The 22,500-nt window shown below is 31.7% G+C and overlaps 1 protein-coding gene across 16 annotated transcripts in view; it reads right to left on the bottom strand.

Annotated features, from left to right (window-relative positions):
• LOC145303663 (protein still life, isoforms C/SIF type 2-like) overlaps positions 1-22,500 on the bottom strand; it is a 1,026,311-nt gene that overhangs the window by 175,743 nt on the left and 828,068 nt on the right. For all 16 annotated transcript variants that reach the window (XM_080145246.1, XM_080145250.1, XM_080145247.1 and 13 more), the window contains 2 exons: positions 7,052-7,195; positions 1,586-1,768 (listed from right to left, as the gene is read on the bottom strand). In XM_080145246.1, coding sequence (XP_080001372.1) covers positions 1,586-1,768; positions 7,052-7,195 — 327 coding nt within the window. The remainder of the gene's footprint in view (positions 1-1,585; positions 1,769-7,051; positions 7,196-22,500) is intronic.

The following is a 22,500-nucleotide window of genomic DNA, read 5'->3' as shown; positions in this document are numbered from 1 at the left end:
ATGAAAATATATTAATCTGTTAATCTATACAGAATATTCCACGATTTATTTTCGTGATAATTCATCAGGCTTGAAACGTGGAATGTTCTGTGTAGATTAATTGCCATATATATTTTCATAACTTATATATCAGCTGTATATACCCGGCGTTGCCAGGTTGGAAAATATTGGCGAACGGAGGGTTTAGTTACATATTATTTAAGATCCGCCGAATATCTTAACTTCTTACGATTTTCCTGAAATGTTGATCACATGTTGGATTTATGGAAGTATAAAATGCATCAATTTTCCTCTATGAACGGAGAATTGATTAAAGGGGAAATAACTCTAACAGCTTAAATAAATAAACATACTTCCATTTTTGAAGGCAACTTGTGTAGGTTAATAATAATTAAAAATAAATTAGATATGAATTAAATTAAAAATAAATTAACTTTAGATAATATTTGTAAATAGAACAAATGAAGCAATTCTATAACAATTATAATTATTATTCTATAACAATTAATAACATGGATCTAATTATTAAAATAGATTTTATTTAATCTTATATGCAAATGAAGTTACTTCTTAATTATAGATTTCCTTTGAATAATATTTTTTGAAATCATGCTCTAATGTAAGTGTGTAGACATCCGATATTTACCGCTCTCCCAACGCGAGAGGATATAACACAAGATCAGAAGGTGGGAAGAGGAGCACCAGCCCTGCAAAAATATGCCTAAGTAACTCCATCGATATTCCAGGTGGGAGCGCCTCAGGCAACAAGTGATAAACATGCTCCTTCTGAAAGTTGGGAGGAAAGACCTGGGAGGATATACCTTCTAGGGCTACACAGAATGTTTTGCATCAGCCCGACAGCAAAAAGGCCACCAAAATGGCATAGTTTCTGTTGGACTGATTATCAAGGTTGGTATCTCGAATCGTTAAGTGCAAAGTTAACAGCCAACCGTTTTCAGTATGAAAACGAATTTCTGAGAGAGTTTACCTTTTGTACATATTAATCAAATTGTGAACAAACAAAGAAACAAACATACAGGAAAACGACCTTATTATTAAAATAGATATATGCAAGAGAGAGAAATTTTTATATTTTGTATGTTAATTAAGTATTTCAGGTAGCCAGCATTACTACATCATAGAAGTTTGAAGATAAGCTCTATGTGGGCACCTTCCACCTATCTTCGTCTCACTAAAGAAAGAGAAATCTTTGGTTTGCTGGTCTCTCCTGGAAAGGTGAGCGACACACTTCTATGGAATTGATTACACAACAAAAGATTGGTGAAAAAAACTACACTATCCATAAACTAGATGGCGTTTGAAAGTCTTACTGACAAGTCTTCTAAAAGATGGTAGGAGGGGGTCTCCAAGAAGAAATAATTTCCTGCCACATAAAACACAATTTTTCACTTTAAAAAAGAACACATGTCTTATGACATTAAACTAGCTTGCATTTGTGTGTGTTGTTTTACAAATGTGGCAGAATTTGCTCCGATGAATTTATACCCCTCCCTCTTCAGCATAAATAAATCCGACAAGCAGCAAAATTCCACATCTTCACTGTATATTTGCATAACTCTCTTACCTTTGGGTTGGGAAGTTCTGACCCTTGAAGTGAAGCCATATAACAACGTAAACGGTACTGCTCTATGAATAGTTTCTCTAGGTTCTCCTCCCACTGATTGATCTGCTTGACAATTGCTGTTCGGCTTTTGGGGTCAGTTACCACAGTCAACTGCAGTTCGGCCATTTTCTTCATTTTTACATCCTGAAAAAAAAACAAAAAAAAAAAAAACTTGTACGATATTTATAAATAATCTGCATAAAAAAAGGTTGTTTTTTGGTTTCTTTCTTTCCATTATGTTATTGACATAAATATATTCTATTTTATGGTCCAATATTTTTTTTTATATGTATAAAGGAGATATGATTACAGAAAGTTGGAAGATTCTACTTATAGATACTGGCGATAAAAATAGAGTATCGATTTGAAAATAATTTCAAGTTTATTTCTCTTTAATTTTCTATCTTTACTTATATATAAAAAGGCATTTGCCGGTGAGTGCATCTGCATGTATGCAAGTTCATTCCCTATGGACTCTTAAACAGCCGGGGAAATTAAAAAAAAAATTCACACAAATGTACTTTGTTTGCTTTTATGGCTCGTGTAATCTGTGACGTGGTTTGACTGTGCAAATAATTATATCATCTCTCACATTCTGTGTCTGAAAGTGTTCTTAGATAGGTTTTGTATTAGAATGTCTCTGATAAGTATCGAAAATCGATGAGAGAAAAAATCCGATTAAAGAAGGAACTGTTCAATTTTCACCAAATTGAACACACTTTTACAGTCTAGCATCACAAATGAATTTGAGAAGTTTTATCACCGCAAAAGCAATAAGGCCAGGCGTATAAAATCAATAGTAGGTTCTTTGATGAGACAGAGGCGCGTTTGAAATGAATGTTTCTGTTTAGAGCACAATTGAGCCATGATACTTGACTATTGTGTTTTAAACTTTAATTCAATACATAAAAATAATTTTATAATATCAACAGTATATTCTCTACAGTGCAATGTAAACTACAATGTATTGTAGACTGTCAGTGCAGGGAGGCATGTGAAGCTTCCTCCCGGTATACTGCGATGTGTCCCTGACTAGAGCAGGTAATTGATTTGATTGAAAAATGGGCATTTCATCAATTTCAATAACAATAAAAGTATTGGAAGTGTAGAACAACTGTTGATTCTCATTCAGTGCCGGGAAAGGCGGGGATCCCCTTGATAGTAACTTATGATATTTTTAAATAAATATTAATAATTATTTTTTATACCTACAGACACTAGTGTTTCATGCTTACGCAATCATCAGTGTAGATAGTGATAATTATTGTTGGTTGGGAGATTTAAATCCAGTCACAAAGCCCCCTTTGGCTTTGTAGGCTAGCATCTTTCTTCCAGGTCACCGGAAATTTTATATATATATATATATATATATATATATATATATATATTAATCAATCATCTTCAGATATGTTGTATAGATTGAACTTGTATAGATTGAACCAACATTTATTTTTAAAAGTGATCACTACTAAATAGAGCTCTATGAAAATTTTATAAAAAAATTCCTGAATGTATTTCATTCGGGGCTGGCTTCTTCAACAAAGTCAAAGAAGCCAGCCCTGAAGAAGTGCATTTTGTACGGAAACAAATTAATAAGTGTAGGCTGATTTAATGTTTATAAAAAGTAATATATATATATATATATATATATATATATATATATATATATATATTTGAATTTTCAGAATGTGAGAGGTGACATAATTATTTCCACAGTCAAACCACGTCGCAGCTTACACAAACCATAAAAACAAACAATCCGAAAGTCCAAGACTCAAGTTTCGCCTTCATTTAGCTTCATAGTTTGATTTCGCCGTGTTTTGCTTGATCTGTATGTATGGCACGGTTGCTCAGGTGGCAGGGTACTCGCTTCACATGCAAGAAATTCAGGTTTCGAATCCTAAGTTTAGATATGTTCAACTGATGAGCCCAAACAAAGGCAAAACTTTAGTCTTGGACTTCCAGCTTGTTTGCTGCTCGTGAGCTGCAACATGGTTTGAGTGTAGAAATAATATATATATATATATATATATATATATATATAGCCACCCTCTTTGGGTTGAGCACTTTGTAAATATATTTTCACCCGATGCGTATGTAAGCTATTTAGCGAAGCTCACTATTAATTCGTTTGTAAACAAGCTGATGGTTAGAGCACTGTTGCGATGGACGGGTGTGCATCTAATACACATTTGAGGAGAAATATTTACGGCACTGATTTGTGGCCCGATGGTGAGAACTGCCGACTGTTACTGCGATGGTTGTAGGTTTGATCCACGGTTGGGGAAAGGTGTATATCTAGCCGCACTGATGAGTTGTAATACAACGAAACAGTACTGTATGTGGATGACTATATATGAAGATAAATATGCATGATATATCATAAAATGAAATCGCATGGAGACAGGATATGTGGAAAAAAAAAACAAAGGAAAAAAACAAATTAAACACAAGTGTAAATCATCAAAAATACGAGCTTTACTGGTTTCGATCAGTTCCTGAAGACCATTGATCTAAATAAATCCAGTAAAACCTCTCGTTTTTGATGAATTATTCCTGTATTCAATTTGTTTTTTCACTTTTTTTTTTTTTTGGTACACACTTATACACACACAATGTGTGTGTGTTTTTTTTGTTGTTTTTTTTTCTTTTTACATAATTGTTCCATGTAAATGTGCAGACATGTGCATTCTGTTTCTCATTTCTGGCGCCATTGGAAAACTTCACCGATTTCAAAATGGCCGTAGAATGACAGTTTGAATAGCTGTGATAAAAAACTAAACTCACATGAAACGAACACCATTAAAAAAGAAAAACTTAACATTAATTGACATTGTCTCAGCTAATAGAATTACAAATAATATTACACATTTTTTTTGATATGGTGCAATGTATAAATGCTTTTTTATGTTTGATGACTCACCAAGAAGTGATTTACTGTTTGTAACAGAACCGCTTATGCGTATTTAGCAGCAGCAGCAGCAGCAGCCGTATTGTTACACAGAGCGTATGGAGAAATCAGCAACAGCCATAAGATAGCTGACTAGCGAAAATAGCAGCAGCAGCAGCAGTATCTTAGCACATTTGCAAGTTAAGCAAGCATGCACGCTCTGATGTCACGAGAAAAAGGAGAGAAAAATAAAAAAAGACTTCACGTGGTCAAGAGGAGAAGCAAAGTGAGTGCCGGGTAAGTCGAGAGCGAGAAAGCACTGGCTCATGTCGGCGTGAGGTGGCAGGGAGAGAGACCTTTTAAAAGCCCATGTTATATGGCAGAGCGTTGTAAAACACGTGTGTGCAAAAAGACTTTCAGAAAAATAATGAAATGCGTTATTTTGGAAGAACTACGAATAAATGCATTTCATTTGTACTTTTAAAAAATGCCGAGTCGGGTTTTTTTTTTTTTTTTTTTTTTTTCCTTTGCGACGAAGTTACAAACAATGTTTGGCTCCGAATGGTTGAAATGTAATGACACGGTTAAGATATAACAGCCACCAATGCAAATGACGTCACAGTGGAGGAAAACAAGGGAAAGAAAAGCAGAAAAAAAGACACCACGTGATGAGAGCACCGACAAGGCAGACTGGTGTGAGATGGACGTGTGTTCACGTGGTAGTATGAGGGAATGGAAAGGACATATGGAGACGGAAGGCTTTTGTAAATTACATGGCGAATTAAGAAACTTTTAAAACAAGAAGCAATGCGTTACTTTCGAAAGTACCATGAATAAATGCCTTTTTATTTCAACTAAAAAAAAAAGCAGAGTCGAATTACTCTCCTTTTTTTGTTCCTTTGCAACCGTCTCTGCATGCATCGGGTCCGAGAGTTGAAGAAGATTAACGACGACGGTACATGTTGAGAAAGCGTCTTTATTTGCTTTACGAAAAGGCTTATTAAGCACTGAACTTCTGTACAAATAAGAACTCAATATTTTCATGTTGCTTTTTTATTTGGTCTTCATCATTATGTGTCTGTCACGATGAACTTAATTTGAACTGGTGTGCATCATCATCATCATCATCATCATCATCATCATCATCACAGTTCTCTTGAGAATGGTATAAGAATGGCTCATTATTAGCCAACCGCTATACAATTTTATCAAAGTCATGTATTACAAAGAGCATCAGCCTAACTGAATTTTTGGAAGCTGCATTCCAAAATTCACATTCAAATGTGGGCTATATTTAGTTTCATTTACTGTTACGCGCACGGGGATAAAAAGGTGGTAGAAGCCCTGTCTGAAAATTCACGTACCTCCAACTTCTGTTTAATTTTAAAAATAGGTATTAGACATCAATTAAAAAGTGTTCTCCAAATTTTAATCTCTTTAAAGCGTTTAAAGGTGGCATAATATGAGTACAACTTTTGAAATTTGAATTCCTCTGTTGGAAATTCTTCACAATCCACAATTTATGATGTAATCAATTTAAATTGTTTTCTTTTCTCACCTTCTGATTGTAAAAACATTTTCGGCACCTTTCAAGTTATAGAAAGTTGAACGAAGTATAACAAATAATATAAATCTAACCTTAACTTGACCCCCCTCCCCACTAACCTTAACCCTAACCTACTTTTATTGTTTTTTTTTTTGTTCTCTTGGAAATTCTTCACAATCGCTAATTTACGATTTAATCAATTTGCAATTTGAATTGCCTTCTAATTGGATAAGCACTTCTGCATCTGAACAGTTTTTTTTTTTTTAATTCAAAAACTGTACCAGTATCAAAAAGGAGAAAAAAAAAACTGACAATACGCACCACCTGTGCAGCTGATAAACGAAAGTTATTTATCTTAGGATTTTTTTTAAGACTCTTCCCGTAATGACTGGTGATCTCTCACTTAAAAATGAGAAACCCAACGTAGACCTCTACTTCAGCTAGTTGGCCTATATAACGATTAAAGTGAATGAAAATTGTTTCTCTCTTTATTTGCGAGATCATATGTCACATAAAAAGTCCATGGTGCTTGTTAAAATAGAGTCGACAGATCGATTTTTTAAGCAAAAACAATATTACATACTTAGTTATCATGTCGACGACAGTAATATATTCAGAAATTACGAAAATTCGTCGAGTAGAACAACTGCTATTGTGTTTTATATTAACAAAAGGTCTATCACTATAGGCTACACATGTTGGAAGCCATTATATTGTAATCTAATTTTGCGTTCAGAGTTATGTCCCTTGTATGTGAACTCTTCACCGTCTACTTTATAACAGCTAAGAAAAATACAATTTTACCCAATTTTACATAAATAAATACTTTAACGATTAATGACTTTCTATTCGATAAATTTTTGTAATTTTTTGATATATTACTATTTTCGACATGACACGTATATAATATTGATTTTGCTTATAATGACATATTTAACAAAAAAAAAAAAAAATCGACTCTATCTTAACAAGTTCATTTAACAACACTTACCATGTCTATATTCGTTTCGAGTCGTTGAATCTCGCTCTTCAGCAACTTCAGGGTGTTATCCTTCCCATGCTGCCTTGCAAACAGCGATGCACACGCTGAGTGGATGGCACGGATCCAGTTCTCCAGTTCAATTTGTGATGGTGCCTGTTGAAAGAAAATGGTAAATCATTTTATTTTCTTATCATCATCATCATAGCTGAAAATGTACATATCTCAGAATCAATTTGTTGTTCACTGAACCGTTACATGACGATAAATGTGTTCATGGACAAAACAGAACGATACATCGAAGAAGAAAGAGATTAGAAATATATATGTCTGTTGTTTACGCAGAAAAACAAAAAGAAGTTTGAAAGGCAACAGTTTTGACACAGACGAATTGGCGTCTTTTTGTAATATTTGTAATTTATGTCATTAAAAAAAAAAAAAAACTTTTTTAACCCCCCCCCTTTTTTAAAAGAATATTTAGTTACAATTTTACTGCATTAAAATGGATATCGATTTTTAAAAAAAAAAGGATTTATAAAAAGTCGAATTAAAAAAAGATATTAAATATTAAAAGTTCGTACCAGTTTCTCGAGCAATGTTGATTTAATTAATACCTGGGAATGTCAATTTCCATCTTTACCAGTGTGCAAGAAGTAGATTTGTGAAAATATGTTGAAAAAATACATGCTATTTAGTTTTTGCACGAGAGAGCAAGTAACTACGATGAATGTATTTACGTATCATTTTTATTGGCAAAATAGATAAAACTTGCGAAGAATGCTGTTTTTTTTTTTTGTTGTTGTTGTTGTAAAAATGGAACGGAAATTTAAATTTCGTTCCATTTTAATCCTTTTTTATGATTATTGTGCCCTGCCCGCCCCAAACGAAATTAATCGAAAGAATAACATTCCACAATCGTTCTTATATATATATATAAACGAAAGATTTTTTTATATAAAAATAAAATTTTATTAACAAAAACAAAATAATTTTTAAATGAAAAAAAGTCAATTTGGTATACCTTCTTTTTTTTCACACATAGGTCTAACTTACCGTTCAAATTGGAAATGTCGACTTTTCTAGATTTTCGGGTAGGCTTACAACGAATAAACACCCCAACCTCTCCATGTTAAGAACGGCTTTTGGAATTGACACCGCCAACCCCCCATGTTTAAAACAGCTTTCGGAATAAACACCCCCAATCTTGTCAGCATACCCGAAAACCTATAAAAGTTTACATGTCGAATGTGGACGATGAGTTGGATGTAATGTAAAAATGTATCGAATTTAAAACGGAACGAAATTTAAATTTCCGTTCCATTTTTGCAACAACCGTAAAACAGAGCATTCTCCGCAAGTTTTACCGCAAAAAAATAATTTAGCTTTGAACTAATGTTAAATACCATCCATATCTACTTTTTTTGCGGATTATTTTTATTTATGTTTTGTTAATTTATTTTCATTCAGAAAACATTCAGTTTTAAAAAATACTTTCTTTAGACTTACACGAGATTCGAACTCGAGTTTTATAATCGTAAAATCTACAGCCTTAGTAACGTGTACTCTCCCTATTCTTTTTTTCGTTAACCAATCGCACGTTCTATCTGTGTGCGAATAGACAAACTCCAAAACGTCCTAACTTTTTAATAGTATATATATATATATATATATATATATAGAGGCTATTGTTTTAAAATTCCTCGACAGATTTTAAAACAATTAGGTTTTGGTAGAATAAAAAAGCACAGATACTTTTGAAAAAGTTCATTTTTGAATAACACTCGAACATGAGAGTTATAAAAAGGTTCATACCTTCCCCCACTTACTAGACCACTCTTTGTAAATAAACCGATGTGTTACTTTTTTCTAATCACAAAAAAAAAAAGAAGAGAACTTTCCAATTTTACTAAACTTTTTACTGTAACTTTACACACATGTTAACATGTAGCCTTTATTATTTAACGGTGTCGTTACCTTTTAACAGACCCAACACGTTGTAGACTTCCGTCGCAAGGAAACAGAAGGGAAAAAACTCGACTCACATTTTTTTTTAACAAAAGATTTATATCAGGTATTTCCAACAACACATTTTTTTTTAAAACACTTAAACAGTTAATTTCTCCTTCTCCGGCCACGTGTGAGTTTTCGTTCCTCGAACACGTGCTTTTTCAAAACTCGGCTGGGCCTCGAACACGTGCTTCGCTTGTCACGCCCCGAACACCTCTCCTCCAAACACGCTGTGTCCTTATGTTTCTGCTGTGACGTCATTTCGTGCAACTGGCTTGGTCATTTGCATATCTTTATGCGACTGTTGTCAGCGACTCTGTTACATTAGTATCCATTCAGTAAATGTATAAAATTAACTTGATTGAATGCTGAATAACCAATTCCTTTTTTTTTTTTTTTGTGTTAGTTTATGCTTTAAAGGACATTTTTTAATTTGATTTAATTTCTTTGCAAATATAATGTATCCTGTTTGGAATACTTTTTTTACAGGGAAGCTGAAAACACAGGCGACCAAAGAGCAAATAATCTAACTTTTTTTAAACTCATCTATATAGGAATAAAAATTTAAAAAGAGCAAACTATATCCCATTCTTATATACTGAATTTAAAAGAATTGGTAAAATGGAATACATTTTTAATTCGTCTTCCTGGCTGTCTAATATGCTTAATAATCCCGGGTGCTAATGCAGAGAGTGATCCGCGCTATTTTTTTTTTTTTTTAATCGTATTTCCACATTTAATTAAAGTTTTATGATATGTTTTTTTTTTATTCAATTGTAAGGTTAAAGTACAGAATAGGTACAAAACACCCTCCTCTCCCCATGTTAAGAATGTTTTTTTTTAAATAATAACGTTATTATTTCAGTGCGGATCACTCTCTGCATAAGTATCTAATCCAGGCAAAGCCTACTCAAGACAGCCAGTGTTTATAAGTAATACACTTTTAAATTTAATATTATAATAGTTTTCAAAAAATGGGTTACTTGATAGAATACACTTTTTGGTTAAGTTAATCCATTTCTGCGGGAACGTTTGTGTTTTTAAATATGTTACTGTTAAAAATGGCTGTATATATATATATTTTTCTTTTCTAACAATATTTTTTTAGTAAAGTGATCAAAATTAAAATGAAAGATATCTTTAGTGATTTCCCAAAAGCATTTCTTCATTTCCTTCACCTCGTAGGGTGTTTAGAGACGGATAACACTGGTTATGCGCTCAGCAACCAACTTTTATAAACGGAAAGGACAAATGGTACTCAAATACATTTCAAAAGAGGAAAAACTAATTAAAACTACATATAGTTAATTTTTTGATTTTAATATTTTAGCAAATCTGAAATTTCTTTTAAGTTTATTTCTTTAGCTGTTTCAAGATGAACAGAACAAATGTATCACACTTGGTGTAAAAGCATGCATAATGGAATACATGGTTTTCCCCATTTGACACTGGCCAGACTCAACAATAATTAATTTCAGTGATCGAACGCTTTTGAATTTGGGAATAACAGGTGCTATATGTGGGATGATAGTGAAACGTCCCTATAAAAATAAGACAACAGCCTTGATAAAGTCTTTTATCAAGCACCTTAGTTCTCATAATAAACATAGCGTTACACTCCATCTCGAGGTCCATGGTCAGGCAGTGTCCGAGATCTCATTTAGTGGACAGCCTGTGAGGATATGTGCGATAGTCTGCACGTTGGCGCCATAAGGACACTAAGCATCCTGTGCATAGCCCACTTGTGCGGATTGTCCTGTGTCTTGGCAACCTTCGCTTTAGTCCAGTTTAGTATTGCCCACTCTTTCCGGCAGAGTTCAAAGCCTGCTGAAATTCATGATTAGCATTATATATATATATATATATATATATATATAATGATTACGCTCTAGTCTTTCATTGTTTTTTACGGAGAGAACATTCAGATATTCAATCGCTATGCATTGTGGGATTTTTTTTATGGTAGTTCGAACATAACAAGTGTTTTAAAAGTTAGTTTGTTTTAATAAATTCATTCTTGAAAAGGTTAAACTTTTTAAAAAAAATGTCTTTATAAATGTATGACTTTAAATTAAGAAAGATAAGATCTGTGGAGTCGGCACTACTTTTCGTTAAACATTCTTAAATCCAAAGTTTGAAATCTTTCGAACCTTTCGAAGAATATGCATCAAAAATAAAAAAAATCTTTGCTGAAAATTATTCGGGAAAATATTTCTTATTCCTCCCTCACATATCTATACATTGTTTTACTCCTTCTCTCTCTCTCTCTCTCTCTCTCTCTCTCTCTCTCTCTCTCTCTGATCATTTGTGTAAACCTTTTCGTTTCCCTCACTTTCTCTCTTTCTATAGATATATTTAGCACCCCTTTCCTTCTCTCTCTTCAATCTTCTGTGTAAACGCATTCTCTCTCTCTCTCTCTCTCTCTCTCTCTCTCTCTCTCTTACTATCTCTTTCCTTCTCTCTGTGTTTCTTTCTCTCTTTCTCACTCTAATCGTTTGTATAAACGTTTCGTCTCTCTTTCTCTCTGATCGTTAGTGTATCTCTCTCTCTCTCTCTCTCTCTCTCTCTCTCATCGTTTGTGTAAACGTTTTTGTTGATTCATGCACTGAAAACGTATTTGTTACGCTAAGAAGACGCAATTAGAGATACGAGAAAAAGAGGAAAAAAAAGTTAACTCTAATTGGTCGTCTGGGAGAATACAAAAAACAAAAAAATAAAAATAAAAAGGAGAGAGAAAATTTCTCTTCCAATAAAAGTTGTCTTGCTAAACATATTAAATTAAAGTCTTCAGGAACTCTTTGGTTCTTTTTATGGAAATTAAGACAAGGAGGACATAAAACTATGCCAATCATTCCAGTTTAACATAAGTCGAAAAAAGAAAACGGATGCCTCATTAATTGCAGGTTTTCAATAGTTTGATGCAAGAAGAAATTACATAAGTTCATACGTTTTGGTGGTATTTTGTTTTAGTCTTACTGTTTCCACATAGGAAATGGCTTAGAAGAAAAGAGTGCAGTCAACTGACTTATTATTGTATAATATCTTGATTGTTCTCCAGCAATGCTGGATGGAAGTCTTAAGTACTTTATAACTGTATTCTTAGTATCGCCTGCACTGAAGATTGAACCTTCAACTTCTGGAAGATTTAGAACTGATTACTACTTAGTACTTATATCTTCCACGCCATAGGTCCTTGCAGATAATTCTAATATAAATTTTAAGAGCCTTAAACCTATTCTTCTTGTTTTAGGTTTGTAGTCTAATTTATAAAACCCATTATATCTGTCTGTCCACCTTCATTTTTTTCAAATTGCATTTCCTGTGAGATGCAAGGTTGCAGAGTAGTGCAAGATGGGTTTAATGATTGCATTTTTGTGAATCGTTGTTTTATATATATATATATATATATATATATATATATATATATATATATATAAAGCCAGTAAAAATAGTTGTTAATGGGTCAAAATTGAAATAAAAATTGCAACTTGGAAGGCATAAGTACACCTTAAAGAACTCTTGTAGGTATGCGAAAATATACGTTAAAGTCCGTTCGTTTTTTGAACTATTTCTTATCTGCATGATGATAGCTCAAGCGGTAATGGCTAAGGCTTGAGTGCGAAATGTTTTAGTTTCGATTCTAGCTGATGGCACTCAAGTCATTTTTTTCTTTGGAAATTACTACTATATATTGGGTACAATATAATATATAATTATTGATAAAGAATTGACTCTATAATAATAAATACGAAATCTGCATAAATTAAAATATTATATGTAAGCATATTTTACGATCGGATAACCTCAAGGGCCCTACTAGTCTTACTATATATTATTCTCGTTCTCACCCCCCCCCCCACACACACACATGTTACGGGTCCTTGGGACAATAATAACATGAATTTTACAGGACTTAAACCCAGTTTCAGATGTGTAGTCGTGCCATATATATATATATATATATATATATATATATATATATATATATTTAAATAAGGGGGTGTTCACCAACAATGCGTAATTTTTAACATTATTTTATTATTCCGTGTTTTGGGTTTTCATTGAAAATTATGTTTAGATCATTGTAATAATGTTTTTAAATCATTGAAATCGTTCTCTCTCTCTCTCTCACACACACACACACACACACACACATATATATAGAGAGAGATATGTGTATATGTTACGAGTCCTTGAGAACAATAGTAACGTGAATATTACTCGCCTTAAATCTATTTTTGTTTCAGATAATTATCAATATATATTACTACATAGACACATATTTAATGGTATTCTAATCTATTATTTATGATTAATAATAGAAATAAGACAATTAATCAATCCTCATCTACAAAATTCCGAAAAATAAACAGAGACGTCACTACACATTAAGCCAACTTTTGCTTGTCTTAGACAATTTCTTCTTTGTGTGTCTTTGAAATATGTCATACAACACCAAAGTTAGAGACCAAGAATTTTCATTTGAACACAATACCACACAACTCTTTAGTTCCTCAAAGTACGATTATCCAATTGATTAATACTGTAAGACCGAAGTTTCTCTAAATCAGTTCTAAAGAACTGACCATTGGTTTCATGGTCAATTTGAGCCATAACGTTAATATAAAAACTGCATTAAATAATTCAACTATAAGTATCTATATATTAATTTTTTTTATTGCGAATTATTATCCTCATCTTTTTAGTTGTTGTTTCACAACGTTTCGGCCAACTATTCCTCTGGCCTTCGTCAAGTGGTAACCGAGACGGGATAGGAACTCTGAATCTCCTAACTGCATTCTCAGCAATTACTGCCATCCATAGTTGTTGTTGTCTCACCACGTTTTGGCCAAGTAAGCCTCTAGCTGGCTTTGGGTAGGATTGAAACCACTATCTTCAGACAATTCTTACCTGGAACCGTAGAGATTCAACGTCTCTATCCACTACGCCATGGGCCCTGAAGTTGACAACAACTATGGATGGCAGTTAGGATATTCAGAGTTCCTATCCCGTCGTGGTTACCACCTGACGAAGTTCAGAGGAATAGTTGGCTGAAACGTTGTGAAACAACAATTAAAAAGCTAAGGATAATAGACTGCAATAAATAAATTAATAAACTAATACTCATCTCAATAATGAATTCCAATTATATATATATATATATATATATATATATATATATATATATATATATATATATATATATATATATATATATTAGCATGCCACCTGGAATTGCCTGGACGTAAAATATGCTTAAATATGATATTTTTAATTCATGCAGTTTTCATATTTATTATAAATCAAATTCTCTATTGATTATTGTACTGCAACCAATATATATATATAGTAATGATTTCAAAAGAAAAAAAATGACTTTGGTACCATCAGCTGGAATTGAAACCAAAACATTGAGCGTTCCATCCATAGTCGTTATTTAGAGCTTAAGCCTTTGTCGATATTGACCAGATAGATAAAAAAAAAGACTAAAAATTAAGCGACTTTAAGATAAAATGTATACGTACACATACTCAGAATATAGTCGATTTACTATTGGCAAAGTCGACTATGTTTTTTCAATTGTGACCCCCGTAGCAGCTATTTTTGCAGGCTAAAAGCCGAATCGAAAATGTGCTACAGGTCCAAATATCCTATATATCAAATGTAAAGTCTATAGACTAAATATTCTATGCAATTGTGTACAATATAGAAACTATGCATAAATAGAATCAAGCGTAATAGTGAAATGAAACCATAAAAATGAATAAGTAATTAGTTACTGCTTGTTCTTCAAAGGAATATACAAATTAGTTAACCTTCATATAGTCGCTTGCATATCCATGATTGAGTATATCAAAATGTCCATTTTAATAATTTTTAATCAGAAAAAGTGGGCTTTTAATATCAATGTCAGAGCGAGAAAACAAAAACTCAACTTTATAGGTATATAGATATGCATATTTAGCAGTGAATTAAAACATTTTTTCGAATGAAGATGTAAAGATTACAATGTTGCTACTTGGTATGTGTAATATATTGCTGGAAACGGAAGTCGGATTTGAATTGAAAGTCGTATCTCCAGAATTATTAGAGTTAGAAATTCGTTGCCAGGAAGCAACAAATAGACACCGCAACGGATTTCATGTTAAAAACTTCTTTGAATAGATGGAATTGTCAAGACTTTGGATTGACTTACCAAAGGATTAGGCCCAAAGCTCTAAAAGTAGTAATCTCATTTCCAACAATGTATTTACATGAAATAACCTTTTCAATGACAGAAATCACACACACACACACACACACACACACACACACACACACACACACACAAAAAAAAAAAAAAAATTTAAAAAAAAAGAAAAAAAAGAAAGAAAATGACTAAAGTAGTAGATTTGCGATTAACGAATATAATTTAAATTTTTAAAAATTTCTTTTACCTGAAATAGGCTCAGCTAAGTCAATGGATATAAAAAGTCTACACATCGCATCTTTCGACACGTCCTCACATATTTATAAGAGGCTTTGTCGGGTGGTCATTCTTCCGTTTAAAGTAGAATTTTCATTGCTGAACATTCTTGATTGAATAAATGCGTCTTATTTTACGTGCATCTAAGTGTAACGTTACACTGGAGTCAGGAATCTTTGTATCCTAACAAATATCCGGATAAAGGCATCATCTTGTCGCAGAATTCTTTGTTGACATATTGTTTTTGATTGATCGTTTTAATTTTAGGGCATATCAATCCTTTTCGAGTTATTTAATGCCGAATCCAATAATTTTGGAAAAATATTTTATGCTTCAAGTTCTTTATATCTTCAAATATTTATTCATGGTGGTTAATCTGATTGTTTCGTAGAGGAAATTTTTTTTGTTTTTAACTTTGCAGAACATGGTTGAGTTTTACAAAGGGAAAGGAAAAAGAAAAACAATAGCATCAATTTTTAGTGCATTTTAGGTAAAGAATCCGATATCTTCAGACAGCCTAATATAGTAGCACCAGTTTGTTGATAACTAGAAACCTCTAATAGTTGTGACGTGCATAGAGTTGATTTTTTTTAAAAATTATTTTATAAAGGAATCACCACTTATCAAGGTCCAGAGGCCACTCGAGGATAAGAGTTAAAGAGTGTACAGTGGTCAAAAGGACAATATCATAGTAAGCGTTAAAAGGGTAAATTTGGTAAATTGGATTACTTAAGGGGAACAGCTCATCAAGAACTTGTTTACATTAGACTTGAAGACGGACATATTGTAGTCAGCTGGAAAGCAGGTAAACGGAAGAGAGTTTCACGGGTGTGCATTCTAAGAAAGAAGCTTTGTTCACGGAATCTACGTTTAGGTTTAGGCACAGATGAAGTTAATTTTCCTCTCTTTTCCTTTGATAGCAGCAGCAGTTGGAAAAATTTTTATTGACAACAATACGCATTTATTTTTTACTTATTATTTCTTTTCGAAATTTTGATTATTTTTACAATATATATAAAATAATTTTCAGTTGGTATCATAGTACATCATACTAGACTTCCAACCGACCATCCTCTATAGCTAAATACGTCTATTTGTTATAGTTGTAAAGGCTTAAGAGGCTGGATAGTCTACTTTATTTAGTACGTCTCACGCTCGACTTTCTGTTCTTATAGAACCTTCGCAACCGGCTAGGAATTTTTATCATTGGGCCCCCAAAATCAACAGAGATTAGACCATTCCAGTAATGATCCTGTTGATTTTGCAGTGGGAGTTTAGATCTGTGCAGTTCTACGAGGTCCACCTTCCCAGGCTTTGCCTTTTCTCTTTGAGAAAATGATTAAGTTATTACTAATCATCTGAGGCGACCTCACCAGAGAATGCCGACGGAGCTGCCCGGGTACTTTTTGTAGGACAGAATGTCCCTTCTCGGGGGCGCTGGTTTCTTTATCCCACTTTTTGACCCTGGTGTCTAAGTTCTTGCAGTGGGAAAGAACTAAAACAACGATAAGATGTTAGTCTTCATTATTATTATATTTTCGAATTGTAATTTGAACGAAGCAGAAGGGGGGGGGGGAAGAAAAATTAAAAACGCGATTAAAATAAAATGTTAATAATTTTGGAGGAGTTAAAAACATTTTTTTATGTATCGCATTTTCATCAAAGCGAACAGACAGACAATAATTATTTATTTTGTTAATTTACTATATTATTTTATTTTCTCAATAAAAATAAATACTACTATTACTAAGTTTAAGATGGATGGCTTGGCTAGTACAGTAATTAGCATAGCTGGGCTTTATTGCTTATAAGTAGGGCTATGACAACAGCATATTCTTTTCATTGTTTTGACTCTCGAGTATATATCCGACACAGACACAATTAATCAACCGAGAACCACATCACTCAACATAAAAACATATAAGATATCAATGGATATATACCTGAGAATCAAAACAAGGAAAAGAATATGCTGTTGTCATAGCCCTACTTATAATTAACCTTACTATCTAGTTATTTAGTTAGTACTAGTTATTGATCTAACCATAGATCAATACCCGGCACCACATTAATTTATCTGCTAAATGAATCTAAATAATTTCAACATCATAAAACTAATATTATCCTTAATTTAATATTTTTATTATATTTTTTTTTCAATCAGATTTTTCATTCAACTTTTTAACTGGATGTATCTTTTTGTTTTGGTTTTGTTTGTATTCTCTGAGAAATGTTGAGTTGTTTCATTTTTCTTTGCACAAATTTCAAAAAAAAAATATTAAGATTTCATTAAAGTTCGTCAAAATGTTTTTGATAACATCCGGAAGACATTTTGGTTGATCAGTTTAAATCTTTATTTATTTTTATTTTTTTTTTGTAAATCTTTTTTCTTTTTTTTTTAATCTTTTTTTTTTTTGTAAACCTTTTTTTTTTTATAAATCTTTTTCGCTTTTTTTATAATTTTTTTTTTTTGTAAATTTCATATTTTATATTTTTGCAAAACTAAAAATTGCTTTGGTTAGAAAACAACAGACATATAAAAATAAAAAAGATGGAATGTTTTTTATTTTTCATTTATCAATGAAGTTTTTACATTTTGATTTTAATTAGAAATTTAATACGTCTAAACGAAATTCATAGAAATTTAAATATCATTTAAACACTGATATTTATTATTTTATCAAAAAGATGTAATTTTATCTTAATGTTTATGATTATTTTTACTTTTTAAAACTTCATAGAAATCCTAAATATCATAAATATATTCATATTATTTATAGAAAAAAAATGCAATATGATTTTTAAAATCTTTTTACTTTTTAAAATTATTTTGTTTTATATCAAGTGATTCAATTAATAATTGATCTTTTAATTCTAATAATTAGAAATTGATATATTAGATTAAAATAAATTGACAGCTGTATTACTAGATTTAAATTTCTCATTCATATATATATATATATATATATATATATTCACTCATTCAATTATTTGGTGAATTCAAAGAACAATAGAACACAGGTGAAAAATACAAATAATTTCAATATCAATATATATCATAAAATGGACATAATTAAATAATCACCCAGAAGACAAATATTATCAGACATTTAAACAGTTCAAAACATAATTGCCATAAAAAATGTCAGCCATTTAATATTAAAAAAAAAACAACAACTTTCTATTAGTCTAAAATTTTATCATGGCATCCACTCAGTCTTTAAAAACAAGGGATACCCCTTGTAAGGGTGGCTGTGTATGTACTTGTGAAGCAAAGGTTGCACAATCCCAACCACATCTCTCCTGAATTGGCACTGCACGAATATAGAAGTTTAGGACGGTTGGAAACAATGTCGAAATAAGGCAGCTGGTATTACCAAACGGTCACCCATTTAGTACTGATCAGGTTCAACGTCACTGAACTTCAGTGATTTCATGGTAATGCTAACCATACGTTTCCTGAATCGGCATTGGTTGAATCCGGTGAAAAAGAGAAGCCCAGGACAATTGGAAACAATTCAGAGATAAACAAATAACACATCATACACCCATTTTAGTACTGACCAGGCTCAACTTTGGGTGATGATCTAACAGAAACTGGTTATGGCTATATATATATATATATATCATACATTTTTTCTTTCTAATCATTTCTAATTTTTCTGAGGTGTATATGCACGAAAAGAGTCAGTATTAACATAATAATAATAATAACTAATTGTTTCTGCATAACGAAATGGATCTGTAAAAAATATACCGAAATTCTAACAAGCTGAAAGAGCTTTTTTGCATGAAAAATAAATATTTGGATCTTGGAATGTAACTATACTAATATATATATATATATATATATATATATATATATATATATATATATATATATATATATATATATATAATTTAATGAGTAAATTATATTACAAGTCTTTTCTAAGATTTGATGTGTTGGCAATAGTCAGAGTTTTATCGTTTTTTTTTTTTATTTCAATCTTAGGTTATCTTCCTCTTAGATTAGTTGACAACCAAGATTCAAATATGACCTACTATTTGATACAAAGATCTGTTTTGTGTTTTTAATCTTTTAAATGTAAGATATGTCAAATAGAAATAAAATGTATTGGTTATTGATTGTCGAGGTGGCTTAATTAATTCCAGAAACTTATGAAACATCAGCGAGTATGCCTAAAACAAGATCAATAAACGGTTAATAATAGTCCCGGGTCTGGACATATTGAACACACTGAAACGATACTTGAATATTGTTTTGACATTTTTTACGTGTCATATTTTTTTCATCATCTGACATATTTCTGACATATTTCTGATTTTAAAAAAGACAACAAAAAAAATGTTCTATTTTCTTTTCTGAGATATTTCAAATGTTTCTGAGAATTCTACTTTTTTTTTCCTTGCAATATTATTTCCTGACTTTTTTTTTTTTAAGGAGAATCAACTTAAGGATTTCGTTTTTATTTTCATGCAACCATAACTAGGATGAGAATCTCCATTATTTTCGTTAAAATTGGAAATATTTGCAAATTTTTATCACCTATGAGCAAATAGATCCATTGCCTTGTGGATGCCTTGGGAAAAGCAAAAGCTAAGGGAATAAACCTTGACAAAAATCCGGCTTGGAGTTTCGATAGGTGTGTGGTAAAGCACTGCAACACCTTTCCAGCAACTCCTGCAGCTGTGCTGGCTCTGACAGTGTTGGCTTGCCTTTCTATCAGACTTTGTTTGCAATGCCAAGAGGGGAAATCTGGTGACTGGGAAAACCTAGATCTCCTTATCACCAAACCAGGCCTGCATCTGCAGCTCTGACTTTATAGTTACAGCAGACGCTGCAGTGCACCAGACCAGAACGCTATTGTCTCATTAGACAGAAGGTTGCCAACAATTTCCATATTTTTATCATACGCGAAACAAGTGGAGAGGGGGCCAGTAAAATAGGTCCTAATGGATAAGGGTATGTCCTTCCATTCTGAAATCTTTAGTCTTTAGAGGGCTATGTGAGAAGTGAGATGTTAATAACATTTTAGACCTGCTTACCACCCACGTGCCAATGGAAGCATAAACAGGCACCATCGAATTACCAAATCTATGTCAGAGAGAAGCTAAATTTCGCCCAAAGAAGCAGTTGCTTGATATAATATGGCACCAAAGCCTAGCCAAGACGAAATATTAAAGAAAAAAATAATTTAAGCCTTGCAAAAAAAAAAAAAAATGAAAATAAAAAAATAAATAAAACTGATTGTCCTAAACTCTGTTTCCAATAATTCCATCGCCATCGATGTCTTCCCTTTTACCACACAGCAAAAGATATCAAACGTAACCGATTCTCCAATTTTTGTTTTGATAGTGTAATCCACTATAATATTCTACATCCGTGCTCTTGAACAAGTAATTGAGCACTTTAATTATTTCTATTATAGCATTAAATTATATATATATATATATATATATATATATATATATATATATATATATATATATATATATATATATATATATATATAAAAACTAGCGGGCGATCATACATTGCATATAAATATGATATTTTAATTAATACAGAAACTAAGACATGCGCGTGCAAGTATTGTTTTTTCTAAACCGTTCACTTCTTGTAAATAAGAAAAGGAAAATAAATACTAATGAAACCTAAAGTGAGTCAAGTAAGATAACCATTAGACTAGCGTGACACGTTTTAAAAAGTGTTCTCAAACTACTTATTCTTAACATTATCAATCTGTAATGTGAAGTATTCACGCATGCACATTCGTGAAACAGCAAACAGATAACACCCGATTACTCCCACGTACTCATTTTTCAATTTTGACCTCTTAGCAGACATTTTTCCGGATCAAAATGGATTTAAAAGTTTTCCACATGTCTGACTATCCTATATACCAAATTTTAAGTCTGTAGATCAAAAATTCGTTGAGTATACAGGTTTAGAAGTGTCCTCACACACACACACACACACATTCTCACTTATGTCGATTTTTGTTGAATTTTATGATAATTAAATTCGGTATACAGCAGAGATTGGGGAAACTAATTACCTCCCTTAGATCCGAACGATCGCCCATAGTTTGGACATAAACAAACAAATACATTATTTATTTATTTTATTTATGAAACAGTAATCTACGTATACGTGTTTCACCATACCCAACCATATACCCTATGATTGGAGGTTCGAACGCTACAACAGTAAGTTCCACAATGAGCCGTGGGTGGGTTGGCGAAACGTGCATGTAGATAATTCTTTTATAAATAATTTATAAATAATTTATATATATATATATATATATATATATATATATATATATATATATATATAGTATACAAAATTGATTCAAATATCTTTTTATGTGAAAAAGCTATATTTAGTTTTTATAAACTTTCAGTATGCAATATAATATGCCCAAACCAAGAGAGAGAAAAAAATGTTTTGACAGATGATTATATATATATGTAGATAGATAGATAGATAGATATGTGTGTGTTAGTAACTAGAATGCCAGTTTCTTCTCTTCTTCTGACGAGAAATATTTAATTTCGAAATGCCATGACCTAAAGAGGTTTTTCCCTTATTCCTCTTTCTGTAACCCTTATTGAATTGATAATATAATAAAGTTCTTATATAACTTTACGTTATATCTTCAACTTATGCTCTCTTTCTTATATATATATATATATATATATATATATATATATATATATATATATATATATTATTCTTACCGGTTTGTTTGATGTTTAATTTTCTAAATCATATGTTTTATTGTTTTTCAATATTTTCATTTTTTTTTTTTTAATATTAAATGACTGTTAAGATTATTTTGACAATTATGACAAACAAAAAAAATCATCAATGGAAATCGATAAAATATTGATGAACGATTCTACAATTATTATAATGCAATTATCATATCAGGATTCCACATGACAATGATTATTTTTATACTAATACATTTAATTATAA

Source organism: Euprymna scolopes, chromosome 19, assembly GCF_053919585.1.
Source record: "Euprymna scolopes isolate OS-2025 chromosome 19, ASM5391958v1, whole genome shotgun sequence".
NCBI classification, from domain to species: domain Eukaryota; kingdom Metazoa; phylum Mollusca; class Cephalopoda; order Sepiida; family Sepiolidae; genus Euprymna; species Euprymna scolopes.
The sequence above is the reverse complement of the archived record's forward strand: the minus strand, read 5'-3'. Positions and strand labels throughout refer to the sequence as shown.